Source organism: Heterodontus francisci, chromosome 14 (genome assembly GCF_036365525.1).
Source record: "Heterodontus francisci isolate sHetFra1 chromosome 14, sHetFra1.hap1, whole genome shotgun sequence".
Lineage (NCBI taxonomy): Eukaryota > Metazoa > Chordata > Chondrichthyes > Heterodontiformes > Heterodontidae > Heterodontus > Heterodontus francisci.
In genome coordinates this window covers 79254171-79274963 of record NC_090384.1, presented here as the reverse complement: position 1 = coordinate 79274963, position 20793 = coordinate 79254171, and the positions used below count along the sequence as shown (strand labels likewise).

Genomic DNA, 20793 nt, shown 5'->3' with positions numbered 1-20793 from the left:
TCTCTCCTTCTTTAGGACCCTCCTTATAAATTACCTCTTTGATCAAGTTTTTAGTCATCCCTCCTAATATCTTCTTTGGCTTGCTATCAATTTTTGTCTAATTATGCTTCTGTGAAGTGCATTGGGATACTTTACTACACTGAAGGTGCTGTATAAGCTATGGCTGCCAAGTGACTAAAAAAAAAATTGTGATTAATGTCACAATTATAATTTTTAATCTCAGTTAATCTTTAATCAGTTTTAATTGTGGCAATACTCTACTCTGCAGGCCATGAAAGTGGATCCATGGAGCAGCAGGGCCTTGCCGGGGCCCAAGTCTGAGGGAGAGACAGCCTGCGGCTGGCCTCAGGATCTATGACGAACATCACTGACAGACATTGCTACACTCACACTCTGCTATCTCCAATGGCAATGCAACATATGCACAGTAGTTAAGTTTCCCACATGTCCAGAAGTTTACGGTGTGTTGTACTGAAGGTTGCAGACAGTTCTGGGATATTCTCTGCATAACTCCCACTTTTAGTTTGCATTAAAAATATTAATTTAAAGAAAAATGACTGCATTAATTACAGCAGTTAATTGCAATTAATTGGCAACCCTAATAGTTGTTGTTGTTCAGTTGTGAGGATGAATAACTGGAGTTGGGATTTCACACAGCTTTCAGTCTGTGCCTAGCAAACACAAGGTACATTTGAGTTGCTTACTTAGTCAAATTCTTTGAGATGGGACATTCCTGATAGTATTAGCGAAGAACTGACTGTAGATCAGACACAGACATGATTGGAGGAGCAGAGTTTGAGACACCTGAATTCATCAACGCAATAATAGTAATGAAGCATCTTAATTGCTATTCTTTGAAGTTCGCTCGGCATTAAATTCATTGAAAACACTTTGTTGTTCACTCAAACAATCTATAAAATGTTTTAAAAAGACTTATTGTTGCAGATAAGGTAATTAATATGTATAAAATCAAACCAAATGTACTATAATGCTTCTCTTGGGGCACAGAAAATATTAAATAAAGTTACACTTAATACAGAAAAGTATGCTTTGCAGGCACTGAAACAAATCATTGCTAGGAGGCAGGATGAATTTCTCACTTACTTTCCTACATCCGTTTATCTTTAATAGGTGCATGTGACCCAGTCACTGCATTGCAACAGTGACTACACTTCATAAAGTACTTCATTGGTTGTAAAGCGCTTTGAGACATCCAGTGGTTGTGAAAGGCGCTATATAAATGGAAGTCTTTCTTTAAAGCTAATTACAATGTTCTGCTGACACATGGTAAATTAAAACTAAGGTGAGATAAATTAGGATAATCAGACATGCATGAGAAACCCCAGTCCTCCTCATTCTTTTTCCACACTGCTGTTTATGGGACCTTGTTGTGCACAAATTGGCTGCCACATTTCCTACATTACAAAAGTGACTACACTTCCAAAAAAAACCTCTATTATCTCTAAAGTGCATTGGGATATCCTGAGGTCGTGAAAGGCATTATTTAAATGCAAATCTTTCTTTCTATCCCCCTGTAAAAGTGCAACCACAGAATATTGGTATTGAGCCCCCTTGCTAGCAAATGCTGATTCATGTTAGAGAAAACATTTTAATTTCAGGAATATCCTGTACTGGAACATCCACTGTATAACTTAGGGGATCTTAGTATTTTTCTCACCTGCCAATCCTTCTGGGTTTCCCCTTCCATAACCAACAAACACCCGTTGTTCAGTGGGATGCGAATTCTTTCTGCATATGTATAATCTCCTTTCTCTTCCTGGATGGAACAAAAGAGAGATGATGAAACAATTAAAGAATATTATAACTATTCATGAATATATATGTTACTGCTGTGCGATGGGTTGCCAACTCTGATTGGAAGTATTCCTGAAGATTTAATCAAATGATTGTTCATGTCCAACCAGCCTGCACAGTCCAACAGCCTTTTTTTTTGCCATTTCCTATACTTTTAAAAGTAATAAAAGTATTCAAAGAAGATGAAAAAAGGCGCTCATTTTTCTCAATGCCCCTTTAACTTTTCTCCTGGATTGTTTGCAGTTGTGTCCCGGAGATTAGTCTTTAATTCTTGGATACTTCAGGGCAATCCTAGAGGGTTACCAACCTTAGATCCAACCCCTGGAAACTTTATGAGAATCCAGAGCAACACAATGTTGATGATAGCACCCACCCTTGACTCTCTCAGCCTACAACCATATCGCTCTGTGTGGAACTTGTTATTTGTCTAGCCTAACCTCACTGACAGAACTCCAATCAGTCCCCTCCACCATCAGTTTCCTGCTTGGTACTGCATCCCACACTCAGCAGGCAGCTGAAACTGCACTCAGAGGGATAAATAAGGTGAATGCTGTGCTCAGACAGGCCAACCAGGACAAACCAAAATAATGACAAAGAACACCTCCCGCTTTCATGATAAAGACAGAGTGGCAAGCTAAAAAATTGCCCCTCTGACTCACAAACTCACTCCTCTACTTGTCGGCATTCTAGCACTTTGGAGCCTCAAAGGTGCCAGTCTGGAGTGCCTGCAATGACTGCTTGAGGGAATGTGTAGGAAGGCTTGAGCGCCATAGATTCTACTGTGGAAGCAACAAAAAACAAGTGGAATCAGGATGGTGAGGAGAAAAACAGAAATTGGAAAACAGAAGCAGTAAGGCTGAGGAAGAAATCATATGACAGAGGTACCTCAAAATGATAAAATCAATGGAAAACGAGATGGAAGCAACAGATAGCAAGAATGAAAGAGATATATGACAAAGTCAAAGAGAGAGAAAGCTGTGGTCAGATAAAGTAGGAAATTAAGTCAGAGGCATTGGACAGAGAGATCAGTCTTTGAGCACATGAGACAGAGAGAGAGATCAGGCGATGAGAAGCAGAATAGGTAATTATGTAAACATAAAAGTCAGATGTGTGCTACATTTCCTATAAACTTATATTTTTACTATTAGTTTTCCAAACTCAAGAGATTTGTGTCTGCAAGCAATTAATACTATGTTCTGCAGTACCACTGGCTTCATGTTCCTTTTCTCGCCAGGAGGAATTGCCTCCCACCCACATTGCATCCATCCATGACCAATGCTGTAGCCCTGCAGTCAGAGCCCAATCTTTCCCCCGTGCTCCCCCACCAGCTTCCAGTTACCATCAGCAGCCAGAAAAGCACGCACCCCACACTGGCCTGATGCCTTCCCTATCGTCAATATCTCTCACTGACTAAATAGAGAATAAACAGGCAAAAGAACAAAAGAGGGAGAAGATATACAAAAGAGGTGAAAAGCAAACAAGGTAGAAAAGAGCATAAGAGAAAGAGAGGAGGTGGGGAATGAAAGATAGAACTCGAAGGTGGTAGAAGAAAGAGAACAAGCCAATGTGAAAATGACACAAGAATGACACAGACAGGTACGACAGATCTCCTACATTTCAACAATGATTACACTTCACAATTACTTAAATAAAAACAAAGTGCTGGAAATATTCAGCAGATCTGGCAGCATTTGTGGAGAGAAGAGCAGAATTAACGTTTCAGTTCTGTGACTTTTCATGAGTTCTGATGAAAGGCCACAGACCTGAAACGTTAACTCTAGGAACATAGGTGCGAACATATGAATTAGGAGCAGGAGTAGGCCACTTGGCCCCTCGAGCTGCTGTCATTCAATAAGATCATGGTTGATCTGACTGTAACCTCGACTTCACATTCCCTCCTACCCCCGATAACCTTTCACCCCCTTGCTTATCAAGAATCTATCTACCTCTGCCTTAAAAATATTTAGACTCTGCTTCCACTGCCTTTTGAGGAAGAGAGTTCCAAAGACTCACACTCGGAGAGAAAAAGATTCTTCTCATCTCTGTCTTAAATGGATGACCCCTTATTTTTAAACAGTGAACCCTAGTTCTAGATTCTCCCACAAGGGGAAACATCCTTTCCACATCCACCCTATCAAAACCCTTCAGGATCTTATATGTTTCGATCAACTCACCTCTTACAATTAGCTTTCCTAATTACTTGCTGAACCTGCATACCAACCTTATGTGATTCATGCACTAGGACACTCAGATCCCTCTGCATCTCAGAGCTCTGCAATCTCTCACCATTTAGATAATATGCTTCTTTTTTCATCCTTTCTGATAAAATGCACAATTTCACATTTTCCCACATTATACTCTATTTGCCATATCTTTGCCCACTCACTTAAACTATCTGTATCCCTCTGTAGCCTCCTTATGTCCTCTTCACAACTTACTTTCCTACCTATCTGTGTCATCAGCAAATTTAGCAACCATACCTTCGGTCCCTTCATCCAAGTCATTTATATAAATTGTAAAAAGTTGAGGACCCAGCACTGATTCCTGTGGCACACCATTCGTTACATCTTGACAAACAGAAAATGACCCTTTATACCTACTCTCTGTTTCCTGTTAGCTAGCCAATCTTTTATCCATGCCAATATTTTACCCTCTACACCATGAGCTTTTATTTTCCACAATAAGCTTTGATGAGGCACCTTATCAAATGCCTTCTGGAAATCTAAGAACAGTACAACTCTGTTCCTCTCTCCACAGATGCTGCCAGACCTGCTGAGTATTTCCAGCACTTTCTGTTTTTATTTCAGATTTAGCATCCTCAGTACTTTGTTTACTTCAAAATTACTTCATTGGCTGTAAAGTGTTTTGACATGTCTGGTGGTCATGAAAGGTACTATATTAATGCAAGCCTTTTTTAATAGCTTATCCTGCAACATCTGGTGAGCTAAGTGCTGCAGGCTGCTACCTGCCTGGTTTGTGAAGCATTCTTCAATTATAGGCAGGCAGCAGTCTGTGGCACTCTCTGCCCCCAGGGAATCAAGTTAAGTTTGTGTAGCACTGCTAGAAGTGGCACGACGTGATCAAATTTCTCCCCCAGTGATTCGCTTCAGTGGGGACACTGCCCTGATATACAACCAGATGCATTAAATTCTGTAAGCAGTAGCTTATACATTACAAAAAGACTGTCATTTTAAACTAGAAGAACAATGGATTTTTCTGAACAGTCATCCTGGTTCAACTGTAAATTACAACTTAAGCTGTGTAGTATCAATGTCTTCATTTCTATGAATCATCAAGTAAAAATATTAATTCAGTAGTTTTAGCCTGTTTGAAATGGGTTTGCCATACTATTTTCTGGCTTTCAGTTCAACATGAGATGTATTGGGAATATAACAATCCACAGTATTACTGATAAGTGGACTAACTGTTAGCCTGAGGCTATCTTAACTGAGTATAGCAGACAACGAAAAATACAGATCGTAAGTTGACAGATGTCAAGCCATTTGTGCAAGAAAATGGCATTGGTTAAAAAGAACAAATCATAATACATATTCATACATTTAAAATGGTGGACCAACACCAATCTCACACTTTGTCACTGATGCAAAACATCCCCTAAAAAAAGAAAAATGGACTTGATTCTGGTCTGTAATGAAAACATTTGAAGATAGTTAGGTTCTGTGGTGATGCGATGCATGGCTTTGTGCCCTTGGCCTCCACATGTATGTCCCCATTCTCAGCCATTCTGCTGTGGTGAATGGCACACTGAAAATCAGGCAGTTCTTAAAAAGGGAAGAGTTAAAATGCAGTGAGAACCACTGCCTGGCTGCTCTTGTGACTTCAACAGAGGGTTTCAGAATTACACTGGGAAAGGCTTAAGAACAGGATCCTGCCCTCCCAGTCACAGATGATGCATGTTGCAGGAGACCCAACAAAGGGTACAAAATAATTATTTGAGGGAGTGTCAATCTAAAGAACATGAATAGAAGTTTGGAAATGAAATAGAAATATGTTACAAGCTTATTTAGTCTGTAACATTTTTCTGTATTACATTTCCACCATATTTTCCCTTTAATTTTCTCTACATTAAAAATATGCTTAGCATACTGAGCACAACCACGAGCTTTTTACAGTGCGAAGCTGGAAAATTTTATATACCGATATTAAAAATGTCATTTGAGAAAGTGTTTAGAAGAAGGCAAGCTTAAGTCTGGAAATTACTGTGAGCGTGTTAAATAAAATTCCTCTCTGCTATTTTAACAGAAGTATTAATACATTTAAAATAAACAGATTAATACATTTTTTACAACAGCGATGATAAATTTCTAGACTTTAATAACATACTTAAATTTTTTCACCCCTTCACATTTGAATGTTCGATTGAAATCAGATTGCATTTTAACATTACTCAGAATAGCTTGAAGCTGCCTCGCCTCGTAGACATGATTGATTGAGTAGATGGGAAATAAGTCTATATCAAGAAAGCGATGGAAATATTAGAGAATGAATCAGCACAAGCAAGCTTGGCTCAGTTGGTAACAGTTTTACCCGTGAGTTAAAAGGTTGTGCGTTCAAATCCTACTACATGACTTAATATTGGCTGACAATTCAATGTAGTACTGAGGAGTGCTACATTGTCAGAGATGCCATTTTTAACATCAGAAGTTAAACCATGGTCCTGTCACTTGTTCAGGTGCATGTAAAAGCCAATGGTACTATTTGAGGAGCAAAGGAGCATCTTTGATGTCCTGGCCAATATTTAAACTTCAACCAAAACTAAAACTGATGCTGTGTGGCCTTACTGTGCACAAACTGGTTGCTGCATTTGCCTACATAACAGTGAATAATGCAATGGGGCGTCCTAGAAATAGGCAAGGTGCAATATGAATACAAGTTCTTTCTAGCAGCAATGGCAGAAATCTAAGGACTGAATGCCTTTTCGCCCACAGTAGAAATATGAGTATGCTTGGAGGCAATATAAATACAAAACAAAATGGTGATTCATTTAAATGAAGAACGATATTGTGGCAAACTCTTTGCCTCGTTCTGGAATATATATTATACAAGACAACCAACTCACTATCAAACTAGAGTGAGAGAAGAAAGCTTCTTTCATAGCCTTGCCAGTCAAAAATAAGTTATGCCTTTGCATCACAAATGCTAATGCACTCATTGCTAAACAAGGAGCTTAGAGACTAGTGGATCACTGAAATTCGATCTTGCATCAAAAACATCTGAGATTGTACATAACCAGAATGGTACTATTTCGTACTGTGGCCTGTGACATGACTCATCTCTACGTCACCCCAAGGAAAAAAAACTGCCATAATGTGTCCCAAAAAGCTAATGTAGATCAAACATTCAGCAAGCTTTAAATGTCATGAACATATGGCTCACTACCAAAACTAATTTTTGCATTACCCAGGAGACAGAAGTCAGTCAATAACAAGGGCATGCTTCTATCAGCAACAGGTCTGGGAACAGTTTGCAGTGTCCCCAACCTCCCCTCCCCCATGTCCCCTTCAACATCGGAAATCCTGCACAGTAGTCAGTACTATGTATTTCCCTTTTCCTTTCCAATAATGGAATTCTATTGAACCTAGTTCATAGAGGTACTCCAATCATGTAATGGCAAGTTTTACAAAACATATTCAAATAATAAAAATGAATATCTGCATGCCATGCTTCCTCATAAAGCAACTGCATTGTGAATACAAATTTTTAGCACACTTATCTGGTAAGTTTTCCTTAAAATAGACCTCCAACCATTTTAATTGCAAAACTAAATAAATGCTGTTTGTAATGCAATACCTAAGGTCTTAGTATATTACTGTTATTGATTTATCCATGGGAATGACATATTTTTTATTTTTTTTCCTCCAGGAAGGGTATTCACAGATGCATGATACATATACTTTAAGCCAGCACTTTCATGCAGTTGCTATGGGAACCTTCAGCACCTCAAGTTAGATTTTCCCTGCACTGTCAATGCCACCCACACAATTTTCAGTAGCACCACTGCCATCCACAGGCAATCATTTCAAAAAGCTATAGATTCTCCGTGACCTTTTGGTCAGCTATGTGGCCTGGTCCAATCTAGACCTCCTTTGTTATCTCTTGCCCCACCCCCACCTCACTTGCTTATAACCTGTGACTTTTCTAATATTTGTCAGTTCCGAAGAAGGGTCACTGACCCGAAACGTTAACTCTGCTTCTCTTTTCACAGATGCTGCCAGACCTGCTGAGTGGTTCCAGCATTTCTTGTTTTTATTATAGATTCTTCAGATTGTTTTTAAAGCAGTTTTGTCATGAACATGGAAGTTTGACGCTTTGATCTAATAAGATTTTCAGAATGGGTTATAAATATAGATTCTGAAACTATGTGAATCAATTTAATCTTCACCTTTGATTTTATGCAGTTATCCTATAACATCAGAACGATTAGTTGATGCCAAGTGTTATGACCTCAGTGAGATTGTTAACATGAAAAATACGAGATATGAACCCCCCCAGACCAATTTAAAGAATTACATAACCAAATTTCACATTTTAAGACTTTTAATATAACAACTAAATTAAAAGAAATTCCCATTAACTGAACAGTACATTGTGAGTCAAAAACAAGAAATGCTGGATTCACTCAGCAGGTCTGGCAGCATCTGTGGAAAGAGAAGCAGAGTTAACGTTTCGGGTCAGTGACCCTTCTTCGGAACTCAATAGTGCATTGTGAGTAACTGACACCCCAATTACAAATGTCCTTTAGGGAAGGAAACCTGCGTCCTTACCTGGTCTGGCTTACATGTGACTCCAGACCCACAGAATGTGGTTGACTCTTAACTGCCCATGAAATGACCTAGCAAGCCACTCCATTCAAGGGCAATTAGGGATGGGCAACAAATGCTGGCCTGCCAACGATGTCCACTTCCCATGAAAGAATTTTTAAAAACTACTTCTTAAAATACTTGAAAACCTCACACCACACTTTTTATGGCAAAATTCTTTGCAGTTAAAAGTACCAAATTCCTCCCAGTTGCAATGGGTTGGATCTCCCCAGATTTTTTCAAAAATCATAGGAACATAGGAGCAGGAGTATGCCATACAGCCCCTCGAGCCTGCTCCGCCGTTCAACTAGATCATGGCTGATCTTCAACCTCAGTGCCATTTTCCTGCACTATCCCCATATCCCTTGATATCTTTAATATCTAGAAATCTATCGATCTCTGTCTTGAATATACTCAATGACTGAACCTCCACAGCCCTCTGGGGTAGAGAATTACAAAGATTCACCATCCTCTGAGTGAACAAATTCCTCCTCATCTCAGTCCTAAATGGCCTACCTCTTATTCTGAGACTGTGTCCCCCTCCCCCCCCGCCCCCAACCAGCCAGGGGAAACATCCTTCCAGCATCTACTCTGTCAAGCCAATGTCCTCTTCGCTCACTTCTGACCTAGACGTCCATGAATAAGGCGTTTTCAGGTGATCCTGCTGGTCTCCTACTTCTCCACAAGCTTCAACTTTCGAAACAGGTTCAACTCTTCGCAGCCTTTCACTGTATCAGGCTTCCGAGCAGGTGTTCCCTTTCTCTCTCTCTCGAGGCCACCACTGCTAGTTGCCTTCCTTTCTTACAGGCTCCTGTGAGGCAGTAACCATCGAGTTCCCTTCTTATAGCCTGTCTGCCTTCAGAAAGTCTGTTAAATTTATCTGGATTCAAAAGTCAATAGCTTATTGACCTGTTCTAATATGCAGAGTGCAAAAGTCTGGTTTCACAGAGCCACTTGGCCATACATTCTTCCCAGGTGTTAACAGCTGTCTGAAACATTTGCAGCTTCCAAATTACTGACTCCTTGTTTTATGATCCGTAAGTTTGGGAGGGCGAAACCCATTGTTCTTCAGGTGCTAGCCCTGCAGTCTCTGTTTTTCAAAAGAAATTATTTGATCTGTATTCTCTGCTCTCCTGGTAACCAAGACTTATGTCTTGTCCTTTTGCAGAGTGGATGTGAGGTCACTTGACCTTCCGGACTCCATCTTGAACTTTTAAAAATCACAATTTTCTGACATGCAAGTAGTCCAGTGAAATTTTACTTCGGAGCCCCTGGCAAATGATGGAAATGCTGTATCTTCAGTAAGACATTCAGTCTTCTGATCTGGACTAAAAAAATGGGGTAGATTGCAAAGATTTCCCTAACGACAGAATTTAGTAATGTAAATACTGAAACGGTTAAATGACAGAAGCAGAGAAAAGCCAGATTTATTTTGTATTACCAAAGACAAGGTGAGCTTTTAAATCAATTCTTATTTTAATACTCTCCAAAAACAGAAGCAGCGTTATGCAGAGATGGATAGGACCTCTCAGTAGTGCACCCATTCAAGTCTCATCAAAAATAATACCCAGTGGGAGTGAGACATTGTTGGCATTCTAATAGGTTCAAGTAACCTGATCTCGACTGTTGCTGTCCTGCAACATTCACAAAGAAAAGTACAGGGAACCCATTCAACCTACCTAAACTTATCCTTCCAGACACCCTTTCCATCACAGCATCCAACAGTCTCTTTAGTGATCCAAAAGCTTTTGCCTCCAGTACCTTTCTTGCAAAATGCTCCAACTAGTGATCACTTTTTGTGTGAAGTGCTTCACTATTTAAGTCTTGAACTTGCCTTATAGCAGTGTAAATCTTGTTTTCCTCATCTTAGTTATAATGTAACTTGAAATAGTGCTCCAGATTAACACTTTCTATTCCACTTAGTATCACATATCTATATAAAGGATCCCCTGCCATTTGCTTGTTTTCAAGGCTGAAGAAGCAGATTTTTATAAAAACCTTTCCTCACAATTCAATTCTCTGGTACTAGCGTTTTGCCTTCTGGTCCTTCGCTGCATCATTTCCAGATTGAATATTTCCCTTGTTTCTCAGTTGAGGGCAGTATTCAAGCTACGGCCTGATCTCAGATTTATATTCTATTGATTTGTTATATAACTAAGCATTGCTTGCTTTATTGACTAGTCTTGCAAATATCTAAATATACTTTCCTCCACTTGAAAATTTTGTCTCACAACAAACAGCAACCCTCATTTACAAAATGACAGATGGAGTATAATGTAGGAAACTGTGGACTTGTCCACTTTGGCGGAAAATAGAAAAGCAACATATTATTTAAGTGTAGAGCGATTGCAGAACTCTGAGATGCAGAGGGATCTGGGTGTCCTAGTACATGAAACACAAAAAGTTAGTATGCAGGTACAGCAAGTGATTAAGACGGCAAATACAATGTTGTCATTTATTGCGAGGGGAATGGAATCTAAAAGTAGAGATGTTTTGCTACAGTTATGCAGGGTATTGGTGAGACCATATCTAGAGTATTGTGTACAGTTTTAGTCTCCTTACCTAAGAAAGGATATAACTGCATTGGAAGCAGTTCAGAGAAGGTTCACTTGACTGAGTCCTGGGATGAGAGATTTAACTTATAAGGAATGGTTGGATAGGTTGGGTTTGTATTCATTGGAATTTAGAAGAATGAGAGGTGATCTTATTGAAACATATAAAATCCTGAGGTGACTTGACAGGGTTAATGTTGAAAGGATGTTTCCCCTTGTGGGAGAGACTAAAACTAGTGTTTAAAAATAAAGGGTCTCCCATTTAAGACAAAGATGCAAATTTCTTCTCTCAGAGGGTCGTGAGTCTGTGGAACTCTCTTCTGCGTACAGCGGTGGAGGCAGGGTCATTGAATATTTTTAAGGCAGAGGTACACAGATTCTTGACAAATACGGCAGTCAAAGGGTATCAGGGTAGGCAGGAAAGCAGAGCTGAGTCCACAAACAGATCAGCCATGATCTTATAGAATGGCGCAGCAGGCTTGAGGGGCCGAATAACCTACACCTGCTCCTACTTCATATGTTTGTATGTACAAAATATCTGCAATATAGTAAAATGCCCCAAGGGTGCTTCAATGGGTGAGTGGCGGAGGTGGGGGGGGGAGAGAATGAAGAGTGAGAGAAAGGAGAATTAACATTATGCAGGAGTTGGGAGGCACCTGAAGGTATAGTTGGAGAGATAGATTGTCAGAAGGATGTTGGAGAGGGAGAAAGGGGAAAGAGAGAAAAACAGAAAATATTGAAAAGAATATGGGAAAAGACAGAAAAGGAGAAAAGCAAAACAGGACAGAAAATAAAGAACAAAAATGTAGAAAGAGAAAAATAGATATAGGACATAAGCATATGTGTGTGCATGTGTAGCGAAAGAGAATGCCAGAATTCAAGTCATTGCTAATAGCTCTACGGTCAACTGGGTGAAGGGTCATACAAGACAGTGTCAGAAAATTGGAGGATATCAGCTGAGACATGGAAAGGTTGTAGAAACAGGATAGAATGAAGCAATGAAAAGATCTATAAACAGGATGAGGAATCTGAAATCAATGAGTTGGCAAATGGAGTCAGGATATGGACAGTCAAGTTTTGAACTGATAGCAGTTTGTGTTGGGTGGGGATCAGAAGGCTCGCAAGGTGAAAACTAAACAGACTGAGCATGGAGGCAACAGGACTAAATGAAAGTCTCAGTGTTAGTGAAGGTTAGCTCATAATGGATGTGGCTGGTCTTAAGGTGAATTTGGCAATCTTCTTGATGGTCAGGTGTAGGTTTGAAGTTCACCCCAGAGGAGACCGCGGTCGAGCACCACTGGGTTTAAGCAAGCGGCCAGGGAGCAGAAAGGAGTCAGATGTTAGGCTCAGAGCTTCCAGTATATAAGTCAAGCATATGGCTTTGACCTGTTTTATAAATGTTTTAGGATTTTAAAAAGTGCGGTTTAAAACCTGAAGTGTAAACCTTACACTTGTAACTGTTCGCTAGGTTAAACAGAGTGCAACTGTTATTTCATCTAAGTTTTATCTAGAACCTTGATGATTACTAAAATACATGGACAAGAAATGGACCAGGATGTGGCCTTAACACTGAATCAGTGCTGACAGATTACTACAGTGATTGGTGAGGCAATATATTAAATGTGTTGTGTGTGAAACTTTTTTTTTTAAAGGGGAAGGTCATTACAAGATATACAGAGGACAATTACTGTACCAAAGTTCATATGCCATTCACATTGTTCAAATATATTTGTTGTAATCTAAAAACAAAATGGAGGTACACTGAATTCTGATATTCCCAAAACAATCACTGTTCACATTTCCACATCATTCTAGTTAGTAATAAAATTACAGACCAGCTGAATCAGTAAAGCCTGCCAAGACCACTTGATATTGCAGAATGGCCATGAAATCTTGTAGCCAGTTTTGTAAAACCCGTGTGCATACGAGGATGGATCATTTTAACTATATTTGAAAATTTAAAAATTACAATAACATTGGCTACAATTTTTATTACTGTATTACAGTGTGAAGTGTTGCACTATGCTTTGTAAAGTTCTTACCAACAGCATCAGTCAATAACAGAAAGCTTGTAAGCCCCTTTAATTGCTAGAAATACAGCTGGACTACAATGAACTTTTTGCAAGTCTTCCATTTTAAAAATCTGTAGCACAAATTTTGGCTAGTTTCCTCTCTGTGGCTCTTTAGAAAGGGTTGCACTATTGGAAATCTTGTTTTCTCTAAAAAAAAACATTTTATAACATTAGCATTCTTTGCTCTCCTCTCTATTTGTCTATTTTGGGTGGTGTTTAAAATTTAAGTCCTCATGACATTGCTGCTCTGGATAAGTTACCAATCAGTGTGAAGGAGCTGAACTATAAAGAAGCAAATAATGTAGGATATTTCAGTAATCTAGTCAGTTCAGGTAAATTCAGCTCCCACACATCAAATTCAATTAACACCTCTTCGCTGGTTCTTCTAGTCATCAGCTTTCATGGCTTTGAGACAAAATCATTCCAAAAGATTCAATGCAAGAAAACAATGACATGTTTAAAACAAAATCTGATAAAGAATGAACTTGAAATTATATACTTCTTTTTTACATCTTCAGGGCATCACTAAGTAACCAACCAACTTCACAACCAGTGAATTAATTCTGAAGTATAGTCACTGTTATGCAGACAAATACAATCATAAATACACAGTAATATCCTACAAAGAGCAAATGAGACCAGGTAATCATTGTTTTGTTGCTGCAGGTTGAGGGAAGAATGTTGTCCAGGACATTAGGAGAAATTTCAGTTCTTCTTTGAATAGAGCTATGGGATCTTTTATGTCCACTTGAACAGGCAGACAGGATATTGGTTTAATGTTACATCACTGTCTGCACCATTCTCTTTGAAATGTTTGCTTAGATTATGTGCTTAAGCCCTTGAGTGGGACTTTGATAACAGGATTTCCTTTTTAATACATGGAGTAGAAGCCATTAACATTAACGTTGTTCTGCGGCACCCACACAATAAATTCTAGACATGAATTATTGAGGGAAAATAGTACACAAAACAGAAAAACAGAAAATGCTGGAAACAGATCCTTCAGCTTCAGATAAAGAAAAACATATTTAACTTCTTTTCAGATGCTGATGGACTTGTGTGTTTTCTGAATTTTCCGTTTTTATTTTGAGTTGTTCATTGGTCAGCATCTGCATTTTAGGGACTGTGGAAGGAAATCCTTCTTCCTCATCCCCACTATTGTGATGTATTTTAAATGTACCCCCTTTCTCATGGCTTACCTGGCATAAATATCAATTCTAGGCCTCTCCTTGTGCCTTTCTCAAACTAACGACAATGGGGTATGAAATTACCCAGCCTCCTGTCTTCTCTCCTCTCACTTCTATTTTTAGGTTTTTCTAATGCAACTTTATTCTAGCTTTTCCATATTGTTTTTGCATTTAAAATAACATTAAGTTAAAACTACATACTTTATTTTGTTTGCATTCTGGGCTCATCCTCCATTTTGGAGATTGAAGGAGCATTAGAAAACAAATTAACACCGAGAGAAGGAGCAGGCTGTTGTCAGCGTATGTGTAGAAACTAACACTGTGGGCTGGATTTTACATTGGGCGGATGGGAGCTGGCCACCGATCATAAAGGTCAGTGGCGAACCTGCTTCCGTCTAGCATGGGGATCCGTCCCGCATTTTACGGGTCCCCAGGATTTAATTGTTCTAAGGCGGGACTTCCACCTGCTTGAGGGAGGAAGTCCCGCCTCATTGAGCTGCCGGCCAATCATCGGGCTGGCAACTCTTAGGCTCAGTATTGCCACCTGGAGAGGTGGCCACTGCTGGGACTCCAGCCCAGCTGAGGACATGGAGCCAGGAGTGCAGGTAAGTTTGGGTTGCCTCGCCGGGGGTAATCAGTCGGGCCCCGGTAAGGCAAGGGTGGTCGTTTGGAGGGTGGTCGGGGAAGCGGCGGTGGACCTCAATCAGGCGCCCTGTGCCCATTTGTCAGGGCCCATCCCCGGGGCGCTGAGAGGCTGCCAGCTTTCACCGGGTGGCCTTTCCTGGCTCCAGGATGCGGGTAAAATCCCCATGAAGGCAGGCAAAGGCCCTTAATTGGCTGTTAATTGGCAACTTAAGGACCTTGATTGGCCTGGGGGGCGTGCAGCCCATTTTCCATCCCCCCCCCACCCCACGTAAAGTGGGGCGGGAGCGGGTCGGGAAGGCCTCCCGGAGCCTTCCGCTCCATTTTACGCCACCCACCCCCGCCACCATCCGGCTTGCTGGGATGGCGTAAAATTCCGGCCTGCGTCTATGGGCAATGTTACCAGGGAACAGCATATAGATGGGAAAGACATGGTTGTTGAAAATAAATCCTTACAATCCGGAGTCAGGAAGAGAAACCATTGCTGGAGATGTGCTGGCTACATTCAGACAGATAGGAGGGAAGTATGCAATTCTAATCCCACACAACTGGAAGGTGGAGGATGATGGTTTTATCAAACACTACAGTGAGACTGCAGACAAGATTGGATAAGAAGTTCACTGTCATAGAGATGTAATGTGCACAGAAAAGAAGTGAGCCAATGAAAATCTTGACAGCCACCATCTTTATTTGGATAAATACACTCTGGCTTGCCACACATGCAGAGGTCAGCAATGTGTCCATACATGGATACCAGTGTCTGTGGTAAAGGATTTTGGTGCCCGTGACTGATAATTTCAGGGATGAGAAATTTCCTGTTGACTTCTTCTTCCAAGCCAGTCTGATTTTTAAAAAATCGTAGCTGTCACTTTCACAGCTGACAGGTGCTTGAGCAGAAATAGCGCTTCCAATTCGGACAAGTTCGCGCTTCTCTGGCTGGTTCTGATTTTTTTTAAAAGCCTACCGAAAAACCCGAACTTGTCTGAATTGGAAGCCTGTTTCTGCTCAATCACGAAAAAAAAATTGACCAATCACAAAACTGGTCTACTGAGTTCCCGCGCTCTGCAACTGTCAGAGAGGAACAGAAAGAGAGAGAGGGCAGTGGACAGAGAGAGAGAGGAAGAGAGAGGGCAGTGGACAGAGAGAGAGAGAGGGAGAGAGAGGGCAGTGGACAGAGACAGAGAGAGGGAGAGAGAGGTAGAAACAGAGAGAGATGGACAGGGAGAGAGAGAGATGGACAGGGAGAGAGAGAGAGAGGGGGGACAGAGAGAGACACAGAGTGGGGGAACAGAAAGCGAGAAAGAGGGAGAGAGTGAGAGGGGGGACAGAGGGAAAAATGGGGGACAGAGAGAGAAACAGAGAGAGAGGGAGGGAGAGAGAGAGAGGGAGGGACAGAAAGAGTGACAGAGAGGGGTAGAGAGAGGTGGGATGAGAGAGGGGAGAGAGAGAAAGGACAGAGGGGAGAGAGAGAGGGGATAGGGGAGAGAGAGAGAGGGGACCGGGAGACAAGGAAAAGAGAGAGAGAGCGGGGAGAAAGAGAGAGAGGGGACAGGGAGAGAGAGAGAGAGGGGACAGGGAGAGAGAGAGATGGGACAGGGAGAGAGAGAGAGAGGGGACAGGGAGAGAGAGAGAGGGGACAGGGAGAGAGAGAGAGGGGACAGGGAGAGAGAGAGAGGGGACAGGGAGAGAGAGAGAGGGGACAGGGAGAGAGAGAGAGGGGACAGGGAGAGAGAGAGAGGGGACAGGGAGAGAGAGAGAGGGGACAGGGAGAGAGAGAGAGGGGACAGGGAGAGAGAGAGAGGGGACAGGGAGAGAGAGAGAGGGGACAGGGAGAGAGAGAGAGGGGACAGGGAGAGAGAGGGGACAGGGAGAGAGAGGGGAGAGAGAAAGAGAGGGGGACAGGCAGACAATGAGGAGGGACAGGGAGAGAATGAGAGAGAGGGGGACGGGAGGGAGGGGGGGTACAGGGACAGAGAGGCGGGGGGACGGAAGACGGAGGGGGGCAAAGCAAGGACAGAGAGAGGGCAGAAATAGAGATTGGGGAGAAAAAGAGCAAGAGAGAGAGAGGGACAGAGGGAGAAGAGAGGTTGAGACAGAGAGAGAGGCAGAGACAGAGAGCGAGAGTGACAGAGAGAGAGGGACAGAGAAGGAGGAGGGAAAGAGGGAAAGAGGGACAGACACAGAGGGGGAGAGGGGGGATCGAGAGAGGGGAGAACAGGGGGAGAGAGAGAGGGGGGGGATGGGGAAGAGAGAGGGGAGACAGGGAGAGAGTGGGGTGGAGAGAGAGGGAATGAGAGAGAGGGGATAGGGGAGAGAGAGAGAGGGGGGACCGAGAGACGAGGAAAAGAGAGGGGGAGAGGGGAGAGAGAGAGAGGGGGGGGGGGAACAGGAGGAGAGAGAGGGGGAGGGAGAGAGAAAGAGAGGGGACAGAGAGCGAGGGGGGAGACCGAGAGAGAGGGACACAGAGAGACAGAGAGACAGAGAGAGGGGGGGGGGGGACAGAGAGAGAGAGAGGGGGAGAAGAGAGAGAGAGAGGGGGGGAAGAGAGAGAGAGAGGGGGGGAAGAGAGAGAGAGAGGGGGGGAAGAGAGAGAGAGAGGGGGGGAAGAGAGAGAGAGAGGGGGGCGGACAGAGAGAGAGAGGGGGGCGGACAGAGAGAGAGAGGGGGTCGGACAGAGAGAGAGAGGGGGTCGGACAGAGAGAGAGAGGGGGGCGGACAGAGAGAGAGAGGGGGGCGGACAGAGAGAGAGAGGGGGGCGGACAGAGAGAGAGAGGGGGGGAACAGAGAGAGAGAGGGGGGCGGACAGAGAGAGAGAGGGGGGCGGACAGAGAGAGAGAGGGGGGCGGACAGAGAGAGAGAGGGGGGCGGACAGAGAGAGAGAGGGGGGCGGACAGAGAGAGAGAGGGGGGCGGACAGAGAGAGAGAGGGGGGCGGACAGAGAGAGAGAGGGGGGCGGACAGAGAGAGAGAGGGGGGCGGACAGAGAGAGAGAGGGGGGCGGACAGAGAGAGAGAGGGGGGCGGACAGAGAGAGAGAGGGGGGCGGACAGAGAGAGAGAGGGGGGCGGACAGAGAGAGAGAGGGGGGCGGACAGAGAGAGAGAGGGGGGCGGACAGAGAGAGAGAGGGGGGCGGACAGAGAGAGAGAGGGGGGCGGACAGAGAGAGAGAGGGGGGCGGACAGAGAGAGAGAGGGGGGCGGACAGAGAGAGAGAGGGGGGCGGACAGAGAGAGAGAGGGGGGCGGACAGAGAGAGAGAGGGGGGCGGACAGAGAGAGAGAGGGGGGCGGACAGAGAGAGAGAGGGGGGCGGACAGAGAGAGAGAGGGGGGCGGACAGAGAGAGGGAGGGGGGACAGAGAGCGGGAGGGCGGACAGAGAGCGGGAGGGCGGACAGAGAGCGGGAGGGCGGACAGAGAGCGGGAGGGCGGACAGAGAGCGGGAGGGCGGACAGAGAGCGGGAGGGCGGACAGAGAGCGGGAGGGCGGACAGAGAGCGGGAGGGCGGACAGAGAGCGGGAGGGCGGACAGAGAGCGGGAGGGCGGACAGAGAGCGGGAGGGCGGACAGAGAGCGGGAGGGCGGACAGAGAGCGGGAGGGCGGACAGAGAGCGGGAGGGCGGACAGAGAGCGGGAGGGCGGACAGAGAGCGGGAGGGCGGACAGAGAGCGGGAGGGCGGACAGAGAGCGGGAGGGCGGACAGAGAGCGGGAGGGCGGACAGAGAGCGGGAGGGCGGACAGAGAGCGGGAGGGCGGACAGAGAGCGGGAGGGCGGACAGAGAGCGGGAGGGCGGACAGAGAGCGGGAGGGCGGACAGAGAGCGGGAGGGCGGACAGAGAGCGGGAGGGCGGACAGAGAGCGGGAGGGCGGACAGAGAGCGGGAGGGCGGACAGAGAGCGGGAGGGCGGACAGAGAGCGGGAGGGCGGACAGAGAGCGGGAGGGCGGACAGAGAGCGGGAGGGCGGACAGAGAGCGGGAGGGCGGACAGAGAGCGGGAGGGCGGACAGAGAGCGGGAGGGCGGACAGAGAGCGGGAGGGCGGACAGAGAGCGGGAGGGCGGACAGAGAGCGGGAGGGCGGACAGAGAGCGGGAGGGCGGACAGAGAGCGGGAGGGCGGACAGAGAGCGGGAGGGCGGACAGAGAGCGGGAGGGCGGACAGAGAGCGGGAGGGCGGACAGAGAGCGGGAGGGCGGACAGAGAGCGGGAGGGCGGACAGAGAGCGGGAGGGCGGACAGAGAGCGGGAGGGCGGACAGAGAGCGGGAGGGCGGACAGAGAGCGGGAGGGCGGACAGAGAGCGGGAGGGCGGACAGAGAGCGGGAGGGCGGACAGAGAGCGGGAGGGCGGACAGAGAGCGGGAGGGCGGACAGAGAGCGGGAGGGCGGACAGAGAGCGGGAGGGCGGACAGAGAGCGGGAGGGCGGACAGAGAGCGGGAGGGCGGACAGAGAGCGGGAGGGCGGACAGAGAGCGGGAGGGCGGACAGAGAGCGGGAGGGCGGACAGAGAGCGGGAGGGCGGACAGAGAGCGGGAGGGCGGACAGAGAGCGGGAGGGCGGACAGAGAGCGGGAGGGCGGACAGAGAGCGGGAGGGCGGACAGAGAGCGGGAGGGCGGACAGAGAGCGGGAGGGCGGACAGAGAGCGGGAGGGCGGACAGAGAGCGGGAGGGCGGACAGAGAGCGGGAGGGCGGACAGAGAGCGGGAGGGCGGACAGAGAGCGGGAGGGCGGACAGAGAGCGGGAGGGCGGACAGAGAGCGGGAGGGCGGACAGAGAGCGGGAGGGCGGACAGAGAGCGGGAGGGCGGACAGAGAGCGGGAGGGCGGACAGAGAGCGGGAGGGCGGACAGAGAGCGGGAGGGCGGACAGAGAGCGGGAGGGCGGACAGAGAGCGGGAGGGCGGACAGAGAGCGGGAGGGCGGACAGAGAGCGGGAGGGCGGACAGAGAGCGGGAGGGCGGACAGAGAGCGGGAGGGCGGACAGAGAGCGGGAGGGCGGACAGAGAGCGGGAGGGCGGACAGAGAGCGGGAGGGCGGACAGAGAGCGGGAGGGCGGACAGAGAGCGGGAGGGCGGACAGAGAGCGGGAGGGCGGACAGAGAGCGGGAGGGCGGACAGAGAGCGGGAGGGCGGACAGAGAGCGGGAGGGCGGACAGAGAGCGGGAGGGCGGACAGAGAGCGGGAGGGCGGACAGAGAGCGGGAGGGCGGACAGAGAGCGGGAGGGCGGACAGAGAGCGGGAGGGCGGACAGAGAGCGGGAGGGCGGACAGAGAGCGGGAGGGCGGACAGAGAGCGGGAGGGCGGACAGAGAGCGGGAGGGCGGACAGAGAGCGGGAGGGCGGACAGAGAGCGGGAGGGCGGACAGAGAGCGGGAGGGCGGACAGAGAGCGGGAGGGCGGACAGAGAGCGGGAGGGCGGACAGAGAGCGGGAGGGCGGACAGAGAGCGGGAGGGCGGACAGAGAGCGGGAGGGCGGACAGAGAGCGGGAGGGCGGACAGAGAGCGGGAGGGCGGACAGAGAGCGGGAGGGCGGACAGAGAGAGAGAGGGCGGACAGAGAGAGAGAGGGCGGACAGAGAGCGGGAGGGCGGACAGAGAGAGAGAGGGCGGACAGAGAGAGAGAGGGCGGACAGAGAGAGAGAGGGCGGACAGAGAGAGAGAGGGCGGACAGAGAGAGAGAGGGCGGACAGAGAGAGAGAGGGCGGACAGAGAGAGAGAGGGCG

The 20793-nt window shown here is 46.3% G+C and overlaps 1 protein-coding gene across 4 annotated transcripts in view; it reads right to left on the bottom strand.

Moving 5' to 3' along the window:
* The window catches only part of alkbh3 (alkB homolog 3, alpha-ketoglutarate dependent dioxygenase), an 80932-nt gene that overhangs the window by 7600 nt on the left and 52539 nt on the right, over window positions 1-20793 (bottom strand). For all 4 annotated transcript variants that reach the window (XM_068046453.1, XM_068046452.1, XM_068046455.1 and 1 more), the window contains one exon: window positions 1679-1777. In XM_068046453.1, the coding sequence (XP_067902554.1) occupies window positions 1679-1777 (99 nt within the window). The remainder of the gene's footprint in view (window positions 1-1678; window positions 1778-20793) is intronic.